The sequence below is a fragment of the Sphaerodactylus townsendi genome, linkage group LG01 (genome assembly GCF_021028975.2).
Source record: "Sphaerodactylus townsendi isolate TG3544 linkage group LG01, MPM_Stown_v2.3, whole genome shotgun sequence".
NCBI classification, from domain to species: Eukaryota; Metazoa; Chordata; class Lepidosauria; order Squamata; family Sphaerodactylidae; genus Sphaerodactylus; species Sphaerodactylus townsendi.
The window spans coordinates 83,812,703-83,838,898 of NC_059425.1; the positions used below are offsets into that span (position 1 = coordinate 83,812,703).

The 26,196-nt window shown below is 38.5% G+C and overlaps 1 protein-coding gene across 1 annotated transcript in view; it reads right to left on the reverse strand.

The window, feature by feature from the left end:
- Positions 1–26,196, reverse strand: part of RYR2 (ryanodine receptor 2) — a 464,284-nt gene that overhangs the window by 235,178 nt on the left and 202,910 nt on the right. Inside the window, exons 18-27 of the mRNA XM_048485659.1 lie at positions 24,221–24,339; positions 23,898–24,031; positions 22,944–23,185; positions 22,547–22,739; positions 20,030–20,246; positions 17,127–17,231; positions 15,576–15,679; positions 13,927–14,010; positions 6,128–6,287; positions 336–431 (exon numbers count right to left, since the gene is read on the reverse strand). Of these exons, the coding sequence (XP_048341616.1) occupies positions 336–431; positions 6,128–6,287; positions 13,927–14,010; positions 15,576–15,679; positions 17,127–17,231; positions 20,030–20,246; positions 22,547–22,739; positions 22,944–23,185; positions 23,898–24,031; positions 24,221–24,339 (1,454 nt within the window). The remainder of the gene's footprint in view (positions 1–335; positions 432–6,127; positions 6,288–13,926; positions 14,011–15,575; positions 15,680–17,126; positions 17,232–20,029; positions 20,247–22,546; positions 22,740–22,943; positions 23,186–23,897; positions 24,032–24,220; positions 24,340–26,196) is intronic.

A 26,196-nucleotide genomic window follows, 5' to 3' on the forward strand; every position in this document is an offset into this window, starting at 1 on the left:
TTTTGTAAAGTGTTTGATTTAATAATTTAGGATACAGGTAGAGTTTGAAACTATTGGCAAAGTTAATAAAAAGTTTCAAAAGTTACTAAACAGTAGATATGACAAAAAGCCATATTACTATATTCTTGAGCATGTCTCATTAGTTTACCATGAATGTTTTGGTTTTCACTTACAGTTCTACAATCTTAAGCCTTCTCAAGTCAAAGCCTGAAAGAAGACATATCCTTCCTTAAAGGGACACTGTCAAGTATTTTCATTCAGCTCAGGATTTATTTTATCTTTACCATTGCACACCAATGCACTTTAGGAATCTGTGCCTTACTTACAGTACTTACTTGTTTGTGATCCCTGTCATCAATGATGTCAGCACAGTTCTGGGAAGAGGACATACTAAATAACGTGTGGTCCTTCTGCTGGCTTGCTGGCTGGCTCTGCAGCAGCAGAATAAAAATACTGTGTACAGTAATGCATAAACAGTGACTATTGCTCTTGAAAGTTTTCTTGGGAAGCAGTGGTGGATTCCAGCAGGAAAAATAAGAACATTCTGATGGTGTTCCCCCAGTAGATGCTAATACTAAAAAAAATTAGCAATAATGAAGGCATAAACTACTTGACAGTATCCCTTTAATTTGTTCTGATGTCGGAGACACAGAAAAGTAGAAAAGACTCATTAAAGCACCTAGTACATCATTAAGTGAGACCATGTTTATTTCCATGGCCAATAAAAGTGGAACTTTGCAAGAAACAAAGAACTACTATCACTATATGCAGCTTTCCCCTTCTTCCTTGTAACATCTTAATTAACTGCCTGGTTGTCAATGGCAGGAGCAATGACACTGGGAAGACATCACAAAAAACTACACGTTGTGCTGAATTAGACATTACAAGAGAGGGGGAAAGGGAATGACATGGACCTGTCACAGTTCCATGTTTCTTGGAATACCAACTTCTGCCCTCAGCATCTTCAAAAACATATCTTTCATTACATTCGTTATTTGTTCTTTACTAAAGCATCTCAAGTCACCACACTACCTTAAGTAGTACTGTAACATCTCACAGCAATAATCCAAGGATACCAAATGTAACCACTGACATACTTCCATGGGGAAGCTAAGCAGAAACATTATTAGTTTAGTTGTTTTATGGGTAGCAGTATAATGTTTATGTATGAACTAAATGACAGGCAGCTTTAGATTCTGTTGCTTTTCTTCTTGATGCCTGATTTTTAAAATTTTTATACCATTTCATATTTTGCAGATATTAACTGGTCTTCTAATTTTAATTACATTGTAGCTAAATGAGAAACAGATTCTATATGCTAACTTATGGCCAATATTGCAGAGCAGGAGGAAGTTACTAGAAAGGGGGTTTCTGGGAAGCTCTATACATGCAGATGCAGTACAACAGCTGTGAATATGAATGCAAAAAGCAGCATGTTTGAGGAAGATAGGAAAACTGTGTACACCATGTTTTTATCAGCTTAAATAAAATGAAAAACCTATTCAGTGCTTCAACAGAAGACTTCTAAGCTCACTAAAATATAACATATGGAATATGAGTTCTAAAAATGACGTAATTTAGCATATAGCACATAGAGACTAAAATGATATGATGTATAAGAGATGTATGTTAGTCTACTCTGCCTCATCAAACTGATATGATTATGACATAAGGAATGCAAAACATATTTATATTAATATAGAAAATTTATATAAAAAGTAAAATAGTAGACATGTCTACTATTTACTCATTTCAGCCCCAGGCAATGCCCTGTAGTGGAGTAGGAATAATTATTCCTTCAATTACTGAAGAGAGAAAAACAGCATGATGTAGTGGTTAAGAGTAGCAGACTCCAATCTGGAGAATTAGGTTCAATTTCCCACTCCTCCACATAATGCCTGCTGGGTGACCTTGGGCCAGCCACAGTTCTTTCAGAACTTAGCCCACGCAAAAACAAGCAGTGGCAAACCAACTCAAAAAGTCTCTTGCCTTGAAAATCCTATTGGGTCGCCATAAGTCAACTGTGACTTGACGAAACTTTACACACACAAACACTGGAGAGAAGAAAATCAGTAAGCTGGAAAACATAGTAGGGAGTTACTGGCAACAATGACACTGCCACTTTTATCCGATCAAAAATTGTTCAAAGTTACACAACTTTCAAGGGCTTGGCCACAGTTCCCATCATCCCTAAATATCATTTAGACAGGAATTTGCTCAGCTCTGTAAGCAATTATTTGCACCCAGAGCATAGACAAAAACCAAAAACCAAAAGACATTAGGTGGAAGTACATTTTATGCACATCCAGAAGCTTGTTTTAAATTACAAGGAAATTTAACACTCTAACAAAAATTAACTTTTCTTCAAGGATGCTTGCAATTACTGACCCAACGTTAAACCTGGTAGGAATGTGCCCAAAGTACAAAACATCTCTCTAGTCAATGAAAAATGAAACATAACATAAAACACTAAGACAGAACATTGATCAATAATTTGTTAACAATTAACAGCTTTTATACAGCTATTTCACTTTTAATCAGTCAGTTTAAACATATGTCAGGCTCACCATATTTTATTGCCCATTTGTATAGCAAGGGGAATCCCTGAAAAGTTTGAAGAGTGCTTCTAACTATCGATAGCATATAGTTCTCTCAACACTAAATAGTCAGCATTACTTGAAGAGATTATAAATCATAAAAATAAAAAAATATATTTTTAGAAAATAGTCCCAATTTCCTCATAACTGAGGAATAAAAGTTATTCTAATTTCGTCCTGTTCCCTTTCCTTAGTGTAATATGTTTTGTTGCAATTTCAATTCAGCTTCAAAAGGAGATTAGACAGATTGATGGAGGAAAGATCTTTCAGTGACTACTAGCCACGGTGACTAAAGGGAATCTGTACATTCAGAGGCACTAAATTTCTAAATACCAGTGCCAGGAGCCAACATCAGGAGCCAACATCAACCTCTATGCCATGTAGTTGGCTCTCCATAATAACTGGTTGGCCTCTGTGTGAAACAGGATGCTGGACTACATGGACTACTAGTCTGATCGAGCAGGGCTCTTTTTTGTTCAGATGAGATTAAGACAAAAATGCAAATGAAATATATACAGAATTATTTTGTGTTAAAGATAAACTTAACATTAGAGCCTGCCAATTTTTAAAACTGCCATCACTGGTCTGATGGGCACTAAAACATCTGAACGTTCTAAAAACAAATAAATATTTGAAAAGTGGGGTGCAGTACATCAAAATGCTTCCTTATTACATAAAGACTTAACTGCTGTGACATGACCATATACTGCACATAATTTTTTACTGATGAACTTGTCTAAGAAAAAAACAGTAAAAATGAAAGTGCTTTAGGTAAGCTCTTGCAAAAACTGAGGTTGATCACTAAATTCTACTACAGCAGGTTTTGCAAACATACCTTATTTCTCCCCATTGGATTTCTGTTCAGACAGAAACTTAACACGTGGGAAATCTGATGAGCAATTTCTTTCCAGTGTTAGGATCTTGGGAAAAGCATACTACTTTGTTGCAAAACAGATACAAACACACTAACAAAAAGGATAATGCACTGAAGCGCCTTCAAAACTACCATCTTTGTGAACAGCAATATATTTTTAAAGCTTCTGAATATTTTGCATACAAATAGCCAATTTTGAAGGATCTTCCCTTATTTTTATGCTGCTACTATAATGGGTCAATTTTCCCCAAAATTCTTCATACTTGGACTCATAGAAGTGGATGCCTGTACTCTTTTCTTTGTCCATGGAGACCACTGATATCATGGAAAACAGGGGGGACCGTTCTCCCTTTAATTCTTGGGTTTTTCTCCTTAAAGCTCCAATAACTCAACAAAGATAATCAAAGCAAGACCCATGGATTAAAGATGCCAGAAATCTAAACTGGAATAGAGTTGGAGGAATCCATTCAACCCTAGCCAAGATACTAAATAGTAATGAAGCATAGCAATGGTGCAAAATAGGAAGTTCAGAGGGGAATGGATATCTACCTAGTTTTATCCCCCCAAAAGAAGTGCATGTGATTTTTGAGAATTTGGTACTAAAATTCAATTAAAAGGTTGAAAGCTGCAAGCTTTGGTGTTCTAAACAATCAATTATTCAAGTGCACTGCAATGTATCCCTGCTCATTAGGAAATTAAAAGTGTTTTAAATCAGATGAATACAAATTAAGTAACAAGGCTCTCCCCTTTGTGGTTTTGCTGGAAACAACTGTAAATGCTGTAGGCTAATGCTTCATTAAAATATAAAATACTGAATCAATTTTGTGCATGTGTGCATTCACCAGTCTGGGAGCATTATAGTCATGTTACTGAGTCTATACAATTATACTAATGCTGGTTCAAATGTACTATTATGTTTTTAAAATATTTGCCCGACTTAATGGCAAACATATTAGTATACTTTTCACAACCTCCTTAAGCTTGAATATGCAACCTGGCCCTCATTCAGTTCAAAAGCAGCCAGTTGAATGAAACATTTATTCCCACCTGCATCAAAAATATCTAGAAATTTAATGGGAACTAAATTAGCATCATCATGCAGATAGATTTTCAGTGGCTCCAAAAGCCTGACCATAACCAGCTGTGATGAAATGTCCTACAAATACATAGCATCAACATAAATATGATATAACAAACATGATACAAGTGAATAGTTATAAATGTATACTATTCATAAAAATAAAACAAAGCATGAAGTTTATCACCATATTGTAAAGATAAACACACAATTAGTGACAAATTCTAGGACCTAGACAAAATGTTAATGAGAAATTATGGTGTTACTGCCAAAAAAAATCCGTCATTTATATTTTGTGAGTCTTAAGTCCCAAACCAAAAGAAAAATATTGTGATTAATGGTTGTTAATGTAAAAAGCTTAATTACTCTTTGAAAATGACTTGTCAGTAATGTAGAGGTGATTCTACTGCAAAGGTCACATTTATCAAATCTAAATTTGCCCACTGTGAAATGCTACTGTACCTTCTGGCAGTAGTGAAAATGCTTATTATTATTATTATGCTATTTATTATTAATAATTATATACACTTGGAAAATATTGGTCAGATTTTGCTATTTGAATTGCTCTCACAAAGTCAATGGTTTTTTTCTTCATTCATAAGAATCCATCATATACAACACACACATATAAACAGTGTATGTAATTCCTTTGAGACTGCTCCATGTCCTACACATGACAGTCATAATTCTTCAAAAATAGCTCTGCCTCACTTTTTTTAGAAGTAGGGATGTGGTTTAAATTACCAAAGGAGTAAAAAGGCAACAGGTGCTGAACCACTACTCATCTATTATATTTCGCTCCAGAAAGCTTTTCTGCTAGCGTGACTCAATCCTGGTAATGAAAACCAGATGTCGGGGGGGAAAGTACTCTGGAGTAAACTGTAGCGATTGGAGCAATGAGTGAAGAAGGGCTCAATACCCTCTGCCTGGAACTCTTTCAGAGATTTAAATCAGCCTTAGTTTTAGGTATGACTAGGTTAGGTTATTTGAAGGAGATCTGCCATAATCACATGTTGTTCACCTCTAAATAATTTATTCAGTCCTAAAAGCAGTTTCTCCAACTAAAAATGAGCTGAACAGAGATGGTGATAATGATGCACACTATTGAAGCCTGTGCTTTTATTCCTGCAATTTAAACCTGAAAGCACAATGTCTAATTCCCATCCCCAAACTGGCACATTCCTAAGTATGGCAGTTCCAGGACAATCCATATATCTTACAGAAGACATGAAAAGGCAACATCTTCAGCCTTCTTAAATAGCTGTCTAAGCACCCATCTTTACTTGCTCCCAAGGAACCCACCACACTTACCCAAATCAGGTCATGATTCACATACTAATTATTACAATATAGTGTCCATGACTTCAGCAAAACTATTTGATGTTAAATACTGAAATTCAAGACACATCAATTAAATGCATGAGAAATATATTTAGCACTACAAACATACTAAGTGTACATTCAAAGAAGAAAAGCTCCATATCAAAAGTTAATATTTATCTGCTTTAGCACCTTTAACAATACAAATTTGAGTCCACAATACATGAATGAATTTTCAGATATCCATTTTGGACATACCTGCTGGATTCCATATGTCCAGCCCTGTCTGATACGATCCCTTGCCCATACATTGTGAGCATTTTCTGCCAGTTTATCAACCATGGCTTCCTGAGAGGGTGTCAGCTTTATACAACTCAAATCCATGGGAGCAGGTTTATATCCGCTAGACAAGAGGTAACTAACAAATGGGGAAAATATGCAGTTGAATGTACTTTTCTCTATTTTTCTGAACATACTTATCAAAGCAACATCATTATTTGCATCAACAATATAATGTTCACTGAACTAGAATGACATACTTATTGCATTCTCAGTAGTTTTCTTATATAGCTAACTAGCAACACTGTATGACAATATCATGGCAAGTATTAGTTAACAAGATTCATAATGCCTTAAAGATATATCTATATAACATTAACATCCAATGCTAATCAATTTTCCAGCCAATGGATTTTCCTGGTATCCATTTGTTTCTTCTCCAAAACATCTTTTCCCAGAGCCCGTCCTGGTTTTCCTCTGTCTTACTGGAGCTGGAGATATTTCAGAATACATTACATTTGTCTCAGCAGAAAACATCTATTCAGCAGCATGTGCCACCACTATAAGGGAATGTTTGGCTTCCTACATCCAAAATTTTGTGATTACCCCAGCTTCAGAACAGCTATTTTAGGATCAACCCCATGACAATAATTTTGTGGTGGTGTCCATTACCTGTTCTAAAATTCCAAAACTGGCCACAGACTCAACAAGGCAAGACTAGGATTCTATTGGTGTACCACCCATCATAGTCTCAACATTCTCCCTGGCTGAGGTGACAGACATGGTATAGTACCCCCTCCTCTCTTTCTCTTCTCTGTATCTTTTTCTCTTTCTTTTTTCTTTCTTTCATTTATTTCTATATCTTTATTTTGTAGGCTGCCACCAGGAATAAAATTTCAAAAAAAACTTTTATTTCCCCTTTTATTTTATTCTTTTATTGGTAGTGTGTACGAGATGTAAGGCAAACGGAAAGCATTTGTGGTACTAAGGAAAATCAGGTGGTAGTTCCCATATTTCATTGAACCAAAATAAGATTTTATTCATAACTAGTAGGTAACTTCAAAGTTCCAAAAAAATTATTTACAAAAATTAAAATAAAATTTGAGGCACCAAATACTTTTAATAACTTCTAATCAGCATAAAGTCATTCTGGCCCTTTTCACATCTTCTCTCTCTATCCCTTATACTGTTCTCTCAGACTAGAAATCAACTTTTTCTCTATTACAATGAAACTGTGTCACCCTTTGTCACACACCCATACAGCTTCTGTCTTTTTCTGTTATACTCCAATTCTTACTCAGAGAGAGTTCTGACACTCTAACTCCGACAGTTTCTATATTCCTCACAGATTAATACATCTCAAAACTAACTTCAATTTCTTCCTCTCTCCTTGTAAAAACCACAGCCAAGATTCCTCTCACACAGCTTCAGTCCCTACACACAGACATTTCTCTCTGAGACACTACCCTCTTTTTTATTTTTTCTTCACCCAGGCACTCCTCACAAAAAACAATCTTGGCTCACCTGCCATTTTCTGGCCACTCCCTCTCTCTCTCCTATTCAGCACTCAGATTAAAGACACACAAACCTACAATTATTTCAATCCAACCCAGAGGCGTATCTAGGCAAACTGGAGCCAGTAAACAAAACCTGAGTTTGGCGCCCCCCCTGGTATTGGCGGCCACCCTCCCCCACCACGGACAAACAATGATTTTTTGCACCAGCTCAAAAAACACCTCCCACCCCCAGCAAAACATACTTGGCTCTCTCTCCACCAACTGTCTTTCCTAATTTTGTCCTCACACTATGAGGTAAGTTGTTAGCCTGAGAAACAGCTCCTAGCCAGTGCAAGTGGGCATTAAGCATGTAAATCTCTCACAAATCACCCCCAGCAAAACATTTACCAAAGAAATGTCAGAATAATCTCTCACAAAACACCTCTAGTGGAATCCACCCCCAAACAGCATCACTTTAAATGGTGTTTAAACTAGGGCACAAAAATTTCATGTTTGTGTGGGGTTTTTTGTATTTTAATGTTTTTTTCAGTTTTTGGCCTGCAGTGGGTGTGGTTTTTAGGCTAGCAGCACCATCATTTCAGGGATTTTTCAGGAGCCTCTCCTGATGACACCACCCAGGTTTGGTGAGGTTTGGTTCAGGGGGTCCTGACCCAGGACCTCCAGAAGTTATGGACTCCCAAAGGGGGTGCCCCATTCCCCATTGTTTCCAATGGGAGTTAATAGATGGGGCTGCACTTTGAGGGTCCATAACTTTGGACCCCCTGAGCCAAACTTCACAAAACCTGGGTAGTATCATGAGGAGAGTCTCCTAAAGATACCCTGGAATTTTGGTGCTGGCATGGCATGGACTTAAAGGGAGAATCTGGGGACTCCAGTTAAAACAACATGGAAAGTGATGCTGTTTTGGGGTGGATTCTCCCCCACCTTGAAACAGCATCACATTCAATGTTTAAAGTGGGGACCTCAGATTCTCCCTTTAAGTCCATGCCAAAGGGCATGGATTTAAAAGGAGAATCTGGGGAAATTTGGGGGGGTGCCTGCTGTCAGGGGTGCAATTGTTAAGCTAGCAGCACCTAAATTTCCGGGTATCTTTAGGAGGCTCTCCTGATGATACCACCCAGGTTGTGTGAAGTTTAAGTCAGGGGGTCCAAGGTTGTCGATCCTCAAAAGTATAGCTCCCTTTGGGAGTCCATAACTTTGGACCCCCTGAACCAAACCTCACCAAACCTGGGTGGTATCATCAGGAGAGGTGGTATCATCAAGAACAAGAAGCTGTGAAATCAACCATAATAATACCACTAATGGGGATTACAATTAGAAGCTGAGGAATTAATTAAATAGGTCAATATGTAAAGTTACAAGTAACTGCTTATTTTATATATATATTCACTCAGTGGGTGTTATATGAATAGCAGAATGTTAAGTAAAATAAGTAATATGAAAGAGTCTCTCTCAAATCTATATCATGTTTTTCCTGAATATTAAGATCCATTTTATTGGTATTAGTTTATATAAATATTAGTTAATGAGTTGCTCTTACATGTTTTTATAATTTCCTAGTTTTGTATGTGTTGTTATAAATAGAGAAAGAAATATTCAAAAAATTCTAGCTGAGGCTGTTTTGTCAGAGGCAGCTCAGGATTTCATATCCTTTATGACAACCATGGGCTTGTCTCATTGTGCAGGTCACACTCTTGTTCTGCTATTTTTTTTTCTGGGCAGAAAAAGTGTGATCTGAGGGTGTGAAAAGAATGTGATCTGCACTTTCCAGATAAATTCTCTTGCATCCATTCCAACTTAGACTCTGCATTAGCATTAAGATGTTCAAATGGTGCCCAGTTGTTGGAGATCTGTTTCAGTTTATTCAGTCTGGGGATGTTTGTATGACTCTTCTTCTTCTTGATTACTTAAATCTGCGGGGGAGGGGGGCAGACTTGAAACAAACTGTGATATGTCCACTTCAAAAGAAGCTTACCCTAGACTCAAAAGATCTCAGTAACTATCGACCCATCTCAACTATTCCATTTTTGAGCAAGGTGACTGGACAACTTCAAGATTTCTTTTTGAGGGAAATTGTTCAGATCTTTCCAGTTTGGTTTTATATCTCATTATGAGATTGAAATAGCATTAGTCATTCTGTTGGATAACCCAATCTGAGAGATGGACACTGGCTTTGTGATACTGTGGATTCTTTTGGACTTTCCAGAGGCTTTCAGTACCATAGTTTATGACATTCTTCTGGACTGCCTTTCTGGGATGCAAGTGGGAGGCACAATTTTTGCAGTGGTTCAAGTCCTACCTGAAGGGTAGGTTTCAGAAGGTGGTGCTAGGGGACTGCCTTTGACCTGTGGAATCCTAAAGGTTCCACCTTATTCCCTAGGCTTATTAACATTTACATGAAATCAGCGAATGAGATCATCCAGACATTTGGGCTGGGTTGTCACCAATATTTGGATGATACTCAGCTCTATATTATACATGGAAGATATAGAAACTGTGAACCTGTATCTGGAGGCAGTTTTAACATGGATTTAGCATGGATAAACTGAAGCTTAATCCCAACTAATGCTATTGGTGAATGGAATGTCTGACCCAGGATTTAAGGTATCACCTGTTCTGGATGGATTGGACTCCCCATGAAGGAACAATTTTGTACTCTAAGTGTGTTCTTGGACTTGGGTATACCACTGGACGAGCAGCTGTGACCAAGTATGCTTTTACCAGCTCTAACACATTAATCAGCTGCAACCCTTCCTGGAAATAAAAAGTCTGGCTGCTGTAGTGAATGCCCTGGTTACATGTAGATTAGGTTACTACAAAGTGTTCCACATAGGGCTGCCTTTGAGAAGGGCTCAGAAATTTAAACTGGTGCAGACTGGTGCATAATATTGACAGGAGTGAGTCAAGAGGACCATATCATTCCAGTTTTAGCCCATCTACATTGTTCCCAATTTGTTTCCTGGTGCAATTCAAGTTGTCTGGTGCTGACTTTTAAAGTCCTGTGTGAATTGGCACCAACATATTTGAAAAGTTGCCTACTCCCTTATGAACCTACAGTCATCATCTTTGGTGGGCCTGCTTCAGATGCCTCTATCTTAGGTGAATAGCAACTCAAGCTAGGGACTTCTTGCTAGTAGCAAAACTCTGGAACTCACTTCCCAGGTCAATAAGTCATTTTCTGTTGCCATCTTCCAACAGCAGGTAAAGTGTTTAGAGGTAGGAGTTACTGCATAACTTTGGCAGAAAAAGGGAAATCTACATCAAAGCCCTTTTAAAAATAATCTCCAATAGAGGACCAATAGGTTTGTGCTCTGCAACATGTCTACCACATACACAGATAATCCACATTTGGTAATTTACAAAACCAGCATATATCCTGCATATTCCTGGTTGGTTTTAATGACTTTCAAATGTGATTTTATTTTTTATTTTTTTATTTGTTAGCTTTCTTTGGTGGCCCTCAGACTGCAGAAACCAGGGTAGAAATTTTGTAAAATAAAAAATAGATAGATGAATATATTGCAAGTAGCTAAATTATTACCAAGTTCTTAAACATGTTAGTATTTTAAGTTCTTAACACACTCAGTCTCTGTTAATGTGGTAAATGTAAAAGCAATTCCCTGGGCAAGAACTGGGTCAATACTGACCCACGGGGTGATGTCACATCACAATATTTACTAGATAGGGGGCGGTTTGTCATTGTATTTCCCAGTCATCTACACTTTAACCCCAGCAAGCTGGGTACTCATTTTACCAGCCTCGGAAGGATGGAAAGCTAAGTCAACCTTGAGTCGCCTACCTGAAACTGACTTCCATCAGGATCAAACTCAGGTTGTGAACAGAGCTTTGACTGCAGTACTGCAGCTAACCACTCTGTGCCATGGAACTCCTGTTAACATGAAATATTTCTATTTATTTGCAAAACTAATGACGAAGATCTAATCTAAGGTATATGGGATGAAAAACTGGGGGGTTGCTATTTTTCTCTGAGCTAGGTATTCACTTAAACAAAACTCAGCAAAAGATGTGCTTATCAACAACTGTGGTCATGAATATATTACACACAAGTATACCTTATTGTACAATCATAAAACCTTATAGTATTCAGAAGTACATCTTTTAAAAAAACTCAATTACTGCAGATGGTGCCTCTGAGTGAGATAAGATGTCTATATGCTCAGATAAATAAAATTAAATCTCTGAAGCTCCAAGTAAGCAAATATTTAAACTAAGGTTTGAATATAAATCAAATTAAAATGAGATGGTGAAAGATATAAATACAAATGGGGCATTTGTATTCAAATTCAGTAGAAATCCAGCATAAACTCCATTAATAGTTTTATTATTCTGTTGTTTCAGAATAAATGGAAAACTGCAGATGATTGAACATGAGCTTATTAAGCATGTGCTTCATTGTGAATGCGAAAACATAAAAAAGAAAAAAAATGGTCCCACAGTTGTTAAGATATGAAGGCAGACTCTTTAAGAAGGCTCACTAAAGGATGCATAACCTGACTGATCCCTCATAGATTAGCTCACTTAACTAGGGTAATACTTATGTTCTTCTCAATCAGGATTATCTGCATAGCTATGTGGACCACATACACTTCTAGCATGTAATACATTTAGAGTTACTGGGAGTAACGACAGAGGAGCAGCTGGAAATAATGGCGTTACTTCACTTCAGAAAAAGATTTAGAAGTAATATCATGCACCTCTAGGAATCACTATGGAAAACTTGACAGTGCCATCACTCAATCAGACCACCAGCCCTTCATTATTTATCTCCCACTGCCATTTGTTGTAAGGAAACAAAAGGAAGTAGGAGGGGAGTCCCCACCCCCACAAGAGGTCTGGCAACCCTAACTACCTTAATACAAGATTTGTACTTCCATAATCTCCCCTCCTTTACATACCATAGTGGTCTCTATACCTTTTTGGCTAGCTGCCCAAGAAAAAAAATTTCTTATTATATATTGCATTTTTATATACTGATCATGCTGAAACACATTTTCTACATCTCAAATTTATGATTTTATTAACAACATCATCAAGATATATAATTCTCAACTGTGGATACTTAAATCTGTGCATTACAGCCACATTGACAGGAGATTTTTCTCCAACCTGGACGAAACTGCAAAAATGAGGTTTTAGAAAATCCAATTCAGACCACTGGTGTGCTAAGGTGGGGTGAAGAAGTCCAGACGTCACCTCTTATCCCCGACACAGAAACAGTGGTGCTGGAAGCAGGCAGGTCTGTGAGCCTCCTCCACATCACCAATTTTATCTCCTGTGCTGCTAGCCTCTGATCTAGAAGTGGCTGGATGGGTAAAAAGGAGACAGTGTTTCTCACTGATCCACATCCATCCACTATAGTCATCTTAGCCTTGGCAATAAGTAGTCAAGGGGAAAGTCTGGCTAAAGAGGCAGATATGGAAGTAGGTGAGTGAGAAGGAACCTCCTCACCCACAAACCCCTAGCGTCATCACCTCAGTCACCTTCCCCAAACATCAGTTGATGACTTCTGAGACTGACGCAACAGCACTACAGATAGTTGGTGGGCAAGGAGACTCCTTTTCAGACACTGGCCTGCTTCCAATGCCATCACATTAGTCTTGGTGATCATCAGCTGATGAGAAGTTCTGAGGAGTGCAGTTGAGGTGACAATACTGGAAGAGGGCAGGTGGGTGAGAAGGAGTGGATATTACCACAGGGAGGGCAGGAAGAGGGGGTGGAGTCAGAACAGTGTGGAGAGAGGTCTTGGGCAGATTAGTGAGTAGATGGGTGAGGGGGCAGGCACAGCAGCAAGGAGTGGGTGGTGGGCAGACTAGTGAGGAGAGGCTGAGTGGAAAAAAATGGCAAGAAGGGTGTTGTAGGCAGGCAGAATGGTGAGTAGAGGGGTATGTGATCAGAGATCAGACTGAGAAAAATGGGCACAGCAGAAGGGCAAGGGGGAGGAACAGTGTTGGGTTAAGGAAAGAGAAGAAGTATGGGAAAAGATGGAATTGGGAGGTGGCAGTGACAGGAAAGGATAGAAAAAAGTATCTGTGGAATGTCACAAGCCAGACAAAGGAGGGACCAGAGAGGGAATTTTCCTGTGTGTTTTTCACAGGTTCTTACTGGTTTATATATAACTCCTAATGACATTGTACAAGTTTATCTTACTTTGACCTCATGACAATCTTAGGCAGTAGGGACAGTAGTAACCAACAAAATGAACCCATGTCTGAACACTTGATTTCTGATTTTAAAACTTACTTCTTTGGAAGTTTCAGCTTCTTTACTTTTTCTTCAGCATGCTCATCTGCAATTCCAACATGACAACCTAATGCCAGTAAGGTTCTAGAGAAGAAAATAATTTACTTTCTTTAGAGAGACACAGTAGTATGCCACAAGATATAACTGGCATGGAAGAGGGCATTTGCAAGTCTCACAACTTCCTAGAATTCATAGCGAGAAGACTGGAAATAACCATTTAACCTTGTTTCCAAAAATACATCATTCATTGTAAAGTCCTCAGTTCTGAAACTGTAAAAATCTGAAAATGTATTTTCCAAATTATACCTTCATAAAACAATTACATGTACATATTCGTGTCACTTATATATCTTCTGCAATGCCACCGCCCAAACCCCCCAAATTTTCCTTTAAAAAAGATATTCTGAACAGAGACCCAAATTTTCACCCAAATCAGTTAGGAAATCCAGAATTTCTTGTCTTATTTTAAATCTATTTATTTATTTTTATAATTCGATTGTAAGCCGCCCTTCCCCAAGATGGGCTCGGAGTATCTTACAACAATAAAATTACAACCAAATTATTGTACATATTATTATGGTCCCTTAGTACCAATCTAACTAAGAGAAATGAACTGGAAAGGAAAAAAGGAAAAGGAAGAAGGGAGAGGTGGTAAAAGGGATGCCAGCTGAGATGGATACTGTTGCTGTTCTCAACCACGGGCCTGCAGTTCTTGCAGGCCTTTCAGAACTGTGACAAACCTCAGATCTTATTTAAATAAATGTTTCCAGCAATTCATATTAAGAAATTCTGAAAGCAATGTATCACAAATGTAACAGATACAGGTGCATCTTAAGCACCTGCTAGAAAAAAGCAATTAGGATAGGGGCATAGGTTTCTTCTAAACCTTCACAACCTTTGTCTGAGAATATGTCCTATATATAACTTAAATAATTATTAATAGAAATCTATTTAGTTTTCAATCTGAAAAGATGAGCTTTTTCTTTCTTTTTTTACAAGTATCCATAGGTTAAACTTTCAATATAATAAATACATCAGACAAGTCCTAGTCAGGACATGTCTTGAGAAGATCATCACTTCCATTCTACCTACAGTGTTCCATTGGATCCATTACAAATTATTGTACATCATAGTATGGTCCCTTAGTACCAATATAACTAAAAGAAATGAACTAAAAAGGAAAAAAAGGAAAAGGAACAAGGAAGTTGGTGAAAGGGATGCCAGCTGTGATGGATACGTTGCTGTTCTCAACCACGGTTCTTGCAGGCCCTGCAGAACTGTGACAAGTCCCAGATCTTATTTAAATAAACGTTTCCAGCAATTCATATTAAGAAATTCTGAAAGCAATATATCACAAATGGAACAGATACAGGTGCATCTGAAGCACCTGCTGGAAAAAAGCAATTAGCATAGAGGCATCTGAAGTTATTACTATGGTAACCATCAGTGGAGGATTTATATGACAAGACAGATTAAAGAAGCATTACATATTTAAAAGAGTAATAGATTTACTGACGTAATAAAACTATAAACATTCATGGTCTGGAATCCATTTCATCAGCTGCAATCAGGAAAACATCAGTCAATGTAATATGTATACCGCAGAGAACATGAACAACTTTCTGAAAACTACCGGTAGTTAAACTTACTTCAGTGTTTCTAATGACATTTGAAGATTATAATTTCGTTCTTGTTCTGGCAGCTTTGCAAACTCTACTAAACATGGATGCTGTCGCTTGTTGTCATCTCTAACCTGCAAGATAGAAAAAGACTGAGCTTCAGAACTATAGTCAAAAATTGTCAGTTCTACTAAAAACAATGTTAAAACTTAAAAAATAAAGTCACATTTATACAGTGTGATAATCCCCAGTTAAAAGAAGGCTAACAAAGTATATCTTGACTAAATACATTTTTTAAATTTAAGAGACAATCACAAGTACTTTTACATTCAGTAAGAAAAAAGAATATTCTGAAAATTAATTATGAAGAATAACACTTAATATTCAGCTTAAACAAAATTTTAAAAACGAATAGCCCAATCCAAAGGATATGGCATAGCGATAGCAGAGTGACTTGCTGAACCAGTCAGCTCCATGATAGCATTTTTGTTTCAGCACCTGTGGACCTCAAATACCAGTACTGCTGGGTCAGTGCAGAAGGGGCAAAGAACTGGCCTGATGGAAAGGGTGGATGCCATTCATCAAAAGGCAGGAGGAACAGGGAGGACAGAGCCAGCAAAGCTAGCCTGGGGTTGGGAGGGGCAGGAGCTTCCAGAAGCTATCTGCCCCCACATCCTAAAAGGGACAATGAAAAGGACAGTTCAAGATCCAGTATGGGAAAAAGAAAAGGGGATCCCAGACAGAGGCAACAAACCCATAGCCAAGCACAGGCAGGGGTGGGTTTCCGGATTATCTCTTGCCTGGGTAAATATCAAAAATGTACAAAATTGTTTTGAAATAATTCTTAAACATTGCCATGATGTTATAAAATACCTTGTGACTTTTTAGTCTTCAGCCTGGTGGGTACAAATTTTCTCTCATCATTAACAAAGATTTGGGAGCATGATTTATGATTTAGGTCTGTTGTGCTTTTTTTGTGATATATTTGGTTTATGCACCAGTTCCAGTTTCTTGTAGGTTTTTTTTGTATCACATCTAAACATCCAATCACATAGCTTTAATCCAACTATTACAGCAAAATGCAGCTTTATGGGCTGTGTCTTGGTTTTTGTTGGTGTAACTTTGCGCTAGTCAAAGTGGGCATTCATGGGCTGAAAGAGCTCAGGGGGCTGACAAAAACTGGCCCCGCTCTGGGAATACCCCTTTTTGCATGGACACCAGCTTCTGCACTGGGAGTGAGCTGGTATGCCTGGCCACCATGACTGCAGTGACATTAGGGGCATTTATGCTGGTGCTGGGGTCATGCTGTTGGACCATTCCCTTAATTGCTGGATCTTTTAACTAGAGATGCCAGGGACTGAACCTTTGACCTTTTGTGTGCTGTAACACTGAGGAGATGATTGATGACTTCTACTCTATGAATATACAAATGTAGTTTTTTCTTTCCATTAGACAATTTTCTAAATATATAGACATATTTTAGTATGGAGAAGATCTTGGCTCCTTATTCTGCATTATGACATGGAGGCTCTTCTTTAAATTGCGGAAATAGTAGAATTACAAAATTCAAAAGTTACATACTGGACCGTACTGCCAGCCAAGCTCAATTTTATTCATGACCCAAATTTCATGGATATTCTCAGCTAATTTTTCTCTAATTCTTTCCAGATGTGGAGGCAATACAATCTAAAGATAAAAAGAGTAAGAATATGTTAGAAACAAAGGACAATCAAGCAAAAATAAAGTAAACATAGTTATTGGAAATAAACTGCTTATTGTGAGAAAGTTCATGTATTCTTGTTGTGAGAAAGCTCATGTATACTTGCCTAATTTAGGTCTAAATCAGACAAAGAGACACATAATGGGATTCTGTGCCTCCCAAGTGCATTAGAACTCAACTCTGATCAGTAGTATAACATCCAGGGGAAAGTGTTTTCTGCCTCACCCACCTACAGTGATGCTGTCCTGAATTGAAATGGTCCCAGAGAGACACTATTTGCTCTGCTGGAAAACCTATGTGTAGCCATCAGTACATATAAGTTTTCCAATTGAATAAATAGCAACTTCTTGGAACCATTTCAGGTTATGAAAACAAAATGGGGGCAGGGACAATGAAGTCCCTTCCCCGGTGTGCCATATGCTTGGCTGGAATCAGGTTCCTGCAAACCTGTAAAGCATGCAATTCCCAGCACACATGTGATCCAAAGTCTTGATCCAAAGGAGCAGCAGTGGCATAGTGGCTAAGAGCAGTGGCTAAGAGCAGGTGCACTCTGATCTGGAGGAACCGGGTTTGATTCCCAGCTCTGCTGCTTGAGTTGTGGAGGCTTAACTGGGGAATTCAGATTAGCCTGTACACTCCCACACCCGCCAGCTGGGTGACCTTGGGCTAGTCACAGCTTTTCAGAGCTCTCTCAGCCCCACCTACCTCACAGGATGTTTGTTGTGAGGGGGGAAGGGCAAGGAGATTGTAAGCCCCTTTGAGTCTCCCACAGGAAAGAAAGGGGGGATATAAAGCCAAACTACTACTCCTCCTCCTCCTCCTCTTCCTCCTACTCCTCCTCCTCGTCTTCTTCTTCTTCTTCTTCTTCTTCTTCTTCTTCTTCTTCTTCTTCTTCTTGATGCTGGACATTAGAACATGGTATTATACGGATCTGCTCTAAAAGTTTTAGTGCTACAGCGAAATTTTACTCACTGTAATAGATGTATTTTGCTCTAACTTTTAGTTTTATACCTTTAGAGATGGAACAACACAGGAAAACAGCTTTAGAAACATTATTAAATACATTTTAAAAATCAGAATATTTCGAGACCCTTTAAAATACTCTGAAATTGTGTACTGTTCAAATGAAATAATGTGCATGGTGTGTACTGAACACTGTTCTCTTGAAATTAGATTAAGAAGCAAAGATCAGAGAAGAATTGCAAATTAGGAACAACAGATGATTGTCCCACAAAGCCTAGAACTGACCATAAGTGCTAGGAATACCTGGCCTTATCAAAATACCAAAGCGACCTGATAGATAAACCACCCTAGAAATGGGCCTCGCTCCCAGCCAACCTAGGTCCTACCCCCACCCCCACAAGTGAAAGAGGAAGAGACAATCTGCCTGCCCAGGCCCTGGCCCCACACAATAAAAGAAAGGAAAGAAAGAAAAGCAGCTTGCCTCCCAACCAGATGTGTTCTGCCTCTTCCTTGTCAGGCAAGTAATGCAAGGGCAACGCAGGTACTATCTTCCCTTTGCCTAATCAGGGCCACACAATGGACAGATCCTAACTCTTCCTCACTGTGTGCTAAGTGGGCACCAGCCTCCCCTTCACTGTGCAAGGACTGGTCAGGCAAAAGGTTTTGTGTGAAGACCAGGTGACCCTAGCTCGTTCTCACTGTGCTATAGCTATGCAAGGATTAGAAAGGTGCCTGGTTCCCCTCATAAGTGCCCTGTGACCATGTGTCATGTGCGCCCCCCCCCCTTGCTGCAGCTGACAGTTCATCTGAGGAATGGTTACTGAGCCTCAAAGAGATGCCAGCTGAATCAGTAGAGCTTGAACTCACACAGGACTCTGGCTCAGAGATTAGCAAGATTCAGGAAGATGTTAGCACCTCTGGGTCTCTAGATATAAGCGAGCATTGCAAACAGAGATTGAGACTGGCCTTTAAGGAGAGACTCTGCTCAGTGAGATTATAGGCCAGTTTTTGCAGGAGCAGTCCTAGGCAAGTAGTTCTGAGCAATAAAAGGCCTTTGGCAGGAACTGCAGTTGTGGTCGCAAAGTGTATTCTTCCTGACCTTGCCTGCACACCACTGCTGTCTCCAGACCCTGACTGACAATGGACTGGTCTCTTGACCTTGATTCTCAGCTTCTCCTTGTTGCTGTGGACATTCCTGGCTTTTGACTCCTGGCATGATTGACAAGCATGATTGGACCCTCCCACAGGCTTGGTATCTCTTGAATTATTCTTGCTAAATTGTTGTCAGCACAGTCCCAGCTCTGGGCCTCCTCACCTTGCCTACATACCATGCTTCTTCCTTACTGTGCAAGAATCAGGAGCATCACCTTCCCCTTGCTTTGTGAGGGCTGGGGATCAGACCTTCTGCCACTTGGCTGGTCTAGCCTAGTTGGGGCGAGGCCACCAATCCACCAGGAAATGTCCTAGTAGACATAATGGCCAGTCTACCTTGAGTCTTTTTTTTTTAATTCCCCACCTCTCCACAAACCCTGCATTCAAAAATACCAGTGTTAAATCCTACCTTTTAATGCTGCATGGTGGTTCATAACATTTTAGGCATTTACATAGATAATGCCATTTCTATGCTATTGCTCACAACGCTCTCCCCAGAATGTACTCAGGCTATACAATCATAATATGAAGGAAGGTATTAGTGTTCATATACATGTCAATTCAGGTATCCAATTTTTATGTGCAAATAATCCAAGTGCTGCTTGACATACCCCATTTTGATTTGCTAATGAATGTACATTTTATTTACCTGACTGGTATCTACAGGCACTGGAGTAAAAGCTGCTTGTGACAAAGAGATATTTGGACCCAGTAAGTCTCTTGAGCAGCTCCGGTCTTGTTTGTATTCTCTGCTGTGTTCCACTTTCAACTTCTCCTTTGGCAGAATTGCTTCAAAACAAGGAGCATACCCTGGAGGTGGAAGGAATTTAAATTCCCCGTGGCGGCCTCCAAGCAAAAAATGTACCCTATAAAACAACAATTTAAAGAATTCTGATCCTTGTAGATACACTCTTATGTAACTTAATGGTAGCACTTAAGGTATTTGGATATGCTGCATTTATTTCAAAGTAATTTGCTCTATCTCATGGTGATTGCTTCTATGCTAAACAGTAATTATCCTTTATTTGCTGCTTTCTTGCTTAACTGTGATGAATGACTTCTACCTACTTCTCAGTTTAGGTTATTACTTTTAATAGAAATCACTCTTGCAATATTTCAACATACTAAAATGTAAAGCCAATCATACTAGTCTATTAAAAACGTAATCAAATATTTAGGAGATATATTCAATGCTACTTGTTTTCACTATTCAAAACTGGACTCTCTACTTTTTAATTAGCATTTAAAGGAGGAAATAAATGCCCTTAAAAACTGTACATTTTCTCCTTTGACACTATATTTCCCCTTTATAATGCTAGCAACAATACACCCTTCCTTCTTTGCATAGCCCTGAGGCAAATTGGCTCTATATGAACTTGAAATTTGCATATTATAGACAGAATGATATTTGTGTTTTCATTACACATGTTTAAAGCACTGAGAGCTCTTATTGTCTGTATTTTAATGATTGATCAGCTTATGTTTTTAAAAATCAAATCCCTCCCGTGTTTCAGTTAGCTAATACATGAATGTGAAACTCCTGCAGTGTCTGTCACTCATAGCAGAAATCTCCATTTCATAAAATTCATACTAGCTGTGCTAGCAGTTTTAATCATCTACCAAATGGATCACAAGATGGATCTGAGATGAATGGCAAAAGTTCCGGCAAGAAAGAAAATCTACACGGCCTCCTTTATTTCCACATGCTCTTTGGCACAGATCAACGATCTGAATCAGCATGGAACTTTCATTTATTCATAAAAGTTAAAACATCCTAAATTTGGCCCAGATAGTCCATGAAACTGATAAACTATCACTAGTCTTCCCCACTATCACCATATTGAAACAGCAGCTAATTTAACCATTTTTAAGATCAGGCAAACCTGGCCTTTTCTTAATTGGGGGATGGGTGATCACCACTTCCTTGAAGGAGAAGGGTTAGGGTTAGGGTTAATCAGTCACTTTCCATAGGTTTCAATTAATCACATTACAACAGCTGTGGTGGCACACCTTTTCTCAAGCATCAGGTCCATGCCTGACATCAAAACAAAGTGAAACTGATCTAAGCAAATATAACCAGATATAGCCAATAATACTGCTGTCTTGACTTCTGTTTTTAACTGTGATACCTACACTAGCCTGATTACTCCTTATTTTATTTTACCACCATATCACAATGGGTGCCACCAACTGCAGGATTATATTTGTACAAGGGCAGAAGAAATGAAACAGTCACTATATGAGTTTTCATCACTCCATGGCACAGTCCTTCAAATAACTGTCAGGTTCAAGTTAGTTTAGAACAGGTTTTCCGCCATGTTCATGACCACAGTTGTTTTCAGAGAGATGTACAAAATAGAGACACATTCCTCACCTGGTGACAAAGACTGAATTCAGCTTTTCAAGAACAAGTTAACTGCTACCACATCAGCAATAAAGCTATGGTAGTTGCCTGCCTGAGTCTGTCTGATGATGAATGGAAGATCAGACCTTAACACCAAGTCATAAAGAACCTGCTTTTCATCATATATCAATTTAAATTTTGTATAATCCACCCTGATGGAGAGTTCAGGTGAGCTGAAAAAGTTGTACAATGTTTTATGTCAGTTTGCCTTGATCCTAACAAAACATATTGCATGGATTTTGTTCTTTTTTAACTCTTAAAGGACCAGCTGTCATTGATCATCTGGCTGATGTTCACAGGGTGCACTCATGGCCCCACTGGCCTGATGGATGCTGGTCTTGACAGTGCAGAGTGACAAAGGGGGGGAGTGTTGCTGCTTCCTCTGCTGCTGACACCTTAATAAGCAAAACTTCTTTTGTTGACCTCTTTCAGGCAGGCATGTTTTGATGGAATTCTCTATGTATTGGAAGATTTTCAAAATTAATAATACAAGCAACATTTTTACAACTATGGTTCAGTTCCAGAGTCTAGACTGAGCAGATATAATTATCCCATACAGGTAATTGTAAATAACTAAGCAGAAAATTGTCAGGTGCATTACACCTGCAGGACTCCCTTCCAATTCTCATCCTGCATTCTTTGAATAAGCCTGTACATAGAAGGGAGCTGCCCAAGTTAAACTATTCAGAAAGCAGGAAAGCAATTTATTTAACGTATTCACTGAAAATAACAGACTCAAAGAAAACTTCAGCAGGCACTAACTTTATCCCTGCAGAGAAGCTGACAACTGGAAAGAAAAGACCATCTGTGTTGAAATTCTCAAACATTCCCTGAACTGGCTGCCCATTTATCCGGAATGAAATGCTTGGAGCGCTCAGGTCAAGGCAACAGCTGATAACATCATCAGTCCTTAGCAGATGCTGGTAAGGAGAATTGACACATCTTGCTACACAACCTAAATAAATCAGAACAAAGACTGAGGGTTAAATTAGAAGAAAAGCCCACAATTGTCAAAGAATCAGTGTAGCTGATGATAAAAATTATATTCAGAAAGTCAGTACTATTTTCAAATATGCCACTTTGTTTTAAATAGAAGGTTCTGTATAAAGTGTTTTCATTTTTTAAAAGAATCTTGATTAAGATATTTGGACTGTCTTACCTGACCACAGATGAAGTCCATCAAAACTGTAAGAGTATAGGTCATCGCCAACACCATTACCTCCCCATTCTTCTCCTCCCACAGGGTATGGTGAATAACCCTCTGTTGACGCCCAACCCACTCGAAGGTGAGTGGCTTCCGCTGTTGTGAATGGTTCCACATGATCTACCATCAGCTCATAATACCATTTCCTGTACTGAGCAGAGCCTTCACTGATTCCAAGAAAAATATTGGGTCTCATGCTGAATAAAAGCAGAAAGAAAATACATTTTTAAAGAATGGGTATCAGAGAAATCAAGAGCTGCAGAAGTAGGTGCTTTTTTTACAATAGAGTTCCTAAAGTTCTAGAAAGTATCATTAGAATGGCACTTTCGCTAAAGTTATTATATTTTATTTTTTTTAATCAAGCAGGAAAAGCAAACTGACAACATCATGCAGTATTTTCCATTCCTTCTTACCATTTTTTACCATGCTCTATCTTTTTCTGTGTTTCCTCTTGGGTAACCTCTCCCTCCCCTACTTCCCTCACACATTTTCCGCTTTCCTTTGTCTCCCCGGTTGTCCTCCACATCACAGTTTTACCATTCCTTCCTGCTTTTACCTTTTTAATTTAACTCCCTCTCCATGCCCCTATACTGACACTAATGAAGGTTTAGAATTCTTAGCAATGTTGGTTGTTAATTGCCTAGCAACCACCAATATAGCTGATGAGCTCTCACAATATATTCTCATGTGATCTCAGTGGCACTTTTCTTTTCAAAAGCCTATTCTGTTTCGATGATTGTTGGGTTTTTCTAACCTACCATATGTCTCTGATGTATTTTTATGCAAACCTGGGGCTTCCCCCAAGCTTGCAGGAAAATCCTCCATTGTGTTTAGCCTCACTTTTTGGATTTTCTGAACCATAATCTACAGCAAGATTCAGAAATGCATGCATGTGTGTTTTGTTTTTACCTGCTCACATGGTTTACAAGACGTGTTTGTAAAAGAAGATCTCTTCCAGGTAGAAGATTGTCACATATCAAATGTTGATTAGACCGCACTGCTACTCCATGGCATACACAGAGGGAACACAATACATCTAAAACCTAGGAAATAAATAATCATAAATATGAAAAATCTCATGCTATGTAATACTGCTTTAAAAATTAAGAAAGAAACCATTCAGCCTGTCCCATTCAGACGCATGATAATTTATATTCTTTCAATGAGATAACTCGAACATATGATATTTATATGCAAATACTATTGTGTAATTTCATGTGTGATTTGCATACCTTATGATTTCTTCCATGTTTGTCCAAAAGACTTATAATGGATTTAATATGTCCTTCCTTAATAATATTTAGTGCTTCTGGACTTTCCACCAATACACAGTGTAAAACCTCAAGAATTCCTGAAAACACACCAAAAAATCACCCCGGTTTACTATTGATGTAAAGCCATAAAAATACAATGTGGCACTTAGAACAGCAGATAGGCACGATAATCCTCTTCTCATAACTATTAAGTGGGGCTTATACAATGAAAAGTGGAAAAATGCTGACATTCAATTTTACAGTGCATTGCTTTTGGAGAATTATATTTAACACACTTTTGACTTATTACGCCTTACTTTTGCAAATAATGAATACACATGTAATTTTCATTATTTGGGGTAATATGCCATAAAATTTTCAAGTGCTTAAATTATCAAAAATGAATTAAGTTAATTGGGACATTACCACAAATGATTTACAGATCTCAAAGAAATGTGGTCTCACAATTTCACAAATTTGAGAGTGTTCTAATGTAGAACATGATGAAACCCTCAGTTTTATTGTTTTTAATTTACTGTAGTATATTTATATGTGGCTTATCTTCTGTGACACAAGACTCAAAGTGGCTTACAATCATCAAAGGCATAGAAAATCTAAAACATGTATAATACTAATACATAAGAACCTATCTTGTTTACATCCACATAATCACAAAACACATAATTGGAAAAAAACATTTCACAAGTAGGAAAACATCCAGAGTGCCAAAGAAAAAAATCAGCTATGAAACCCAGAAGTTAAGAACAAGAAAGCAAAACTTTAAAAATGTGACTATCTATAGGCCAAGGTGGAAAACAGGCTCTCCATTCCCAGTCCCAGGTTTTGATATCATCTTTGATATAATCCCTAAACAGGGGCAGAATTGCAGCTTTGTAGTATAATGAGAAAGTGGAAGTTTGGCAGATCATGTTGGGAAGCAGTCATTCATTTCCCAGTCCCAGGTCTCTAGGCAGGGGAAAGAATTGAAGCTCTGCAGGTAGGACAAGGAGCTGGCAATTTGCAGACCAACAGCCCTATCCAGAGCTGTTGGGTGGGCGAAGATGATGCAACTTCAGCACCACACCACCCACTTCAAAGGGCTTTCCAACAGCGCAGGAGGAGGAGGAGGAGGAGGAGGAGGAGGAGGAGGAGGAGGATTTGCCTCAAACTCCCCCATAGCACAGAATTGAAATATCTGGTGTATCTCACACAGTAGCTCCTCCAGTGCAAGGGGCAGAATGGGGTTTGTAGGCTGATTACAGTGATAGGCAGTTCTGTATTGTGGTAGGCAATGGTTATATGTTCACAGATATTTTCCCTGGAATGGACAATAAATAAATGGAAAAGAATGTAGAGAATTTTTTTCATACAGTTATTGCACATTACAACTAAGGAGAAAGTGAATGATGTTCCTAGAGTAAAAGCAAAGTAATTTCCTAAATCAACTGGCTGTTGTGGTTTTTCCAGGCTCTGTGGCCATGGTCTGATAGTTTTCGCTCCAAATGTTTCACCTGCATCTATGGCTGACATCTTCAGAGGCGCGTCACAATAAGCTGTGCTACAGAGACTGTGCCATGGACAGAAACACAACTTACCATGACATGGGTAGTGGAACTTCAGCACCACACCACCCACTAAAGCTACCAGACCATGGAACATATAGATGGAAGACTCACAAAAGCCAGTTAATTTCATTAAATTGAGATACATAATAAGTACAAAGAACTAAATCACTTGTGACCTTCCAATTAAACAAAATTACTAGCCAAATAAAGCACCGGTCCCTGCCATTAAATATCATTAGACTTAAATCATTAGACATCCTTGCAATGCTTCATTAAGACAAGCTCCCCTGGGCTCCAGGATGATTGTTCCAGGAAATATCCTAATTCAACAGTACCAAGAATAAGGAAAACTGTTAAGAGCTATCAACTGTTGCTGCTACAACCACACAG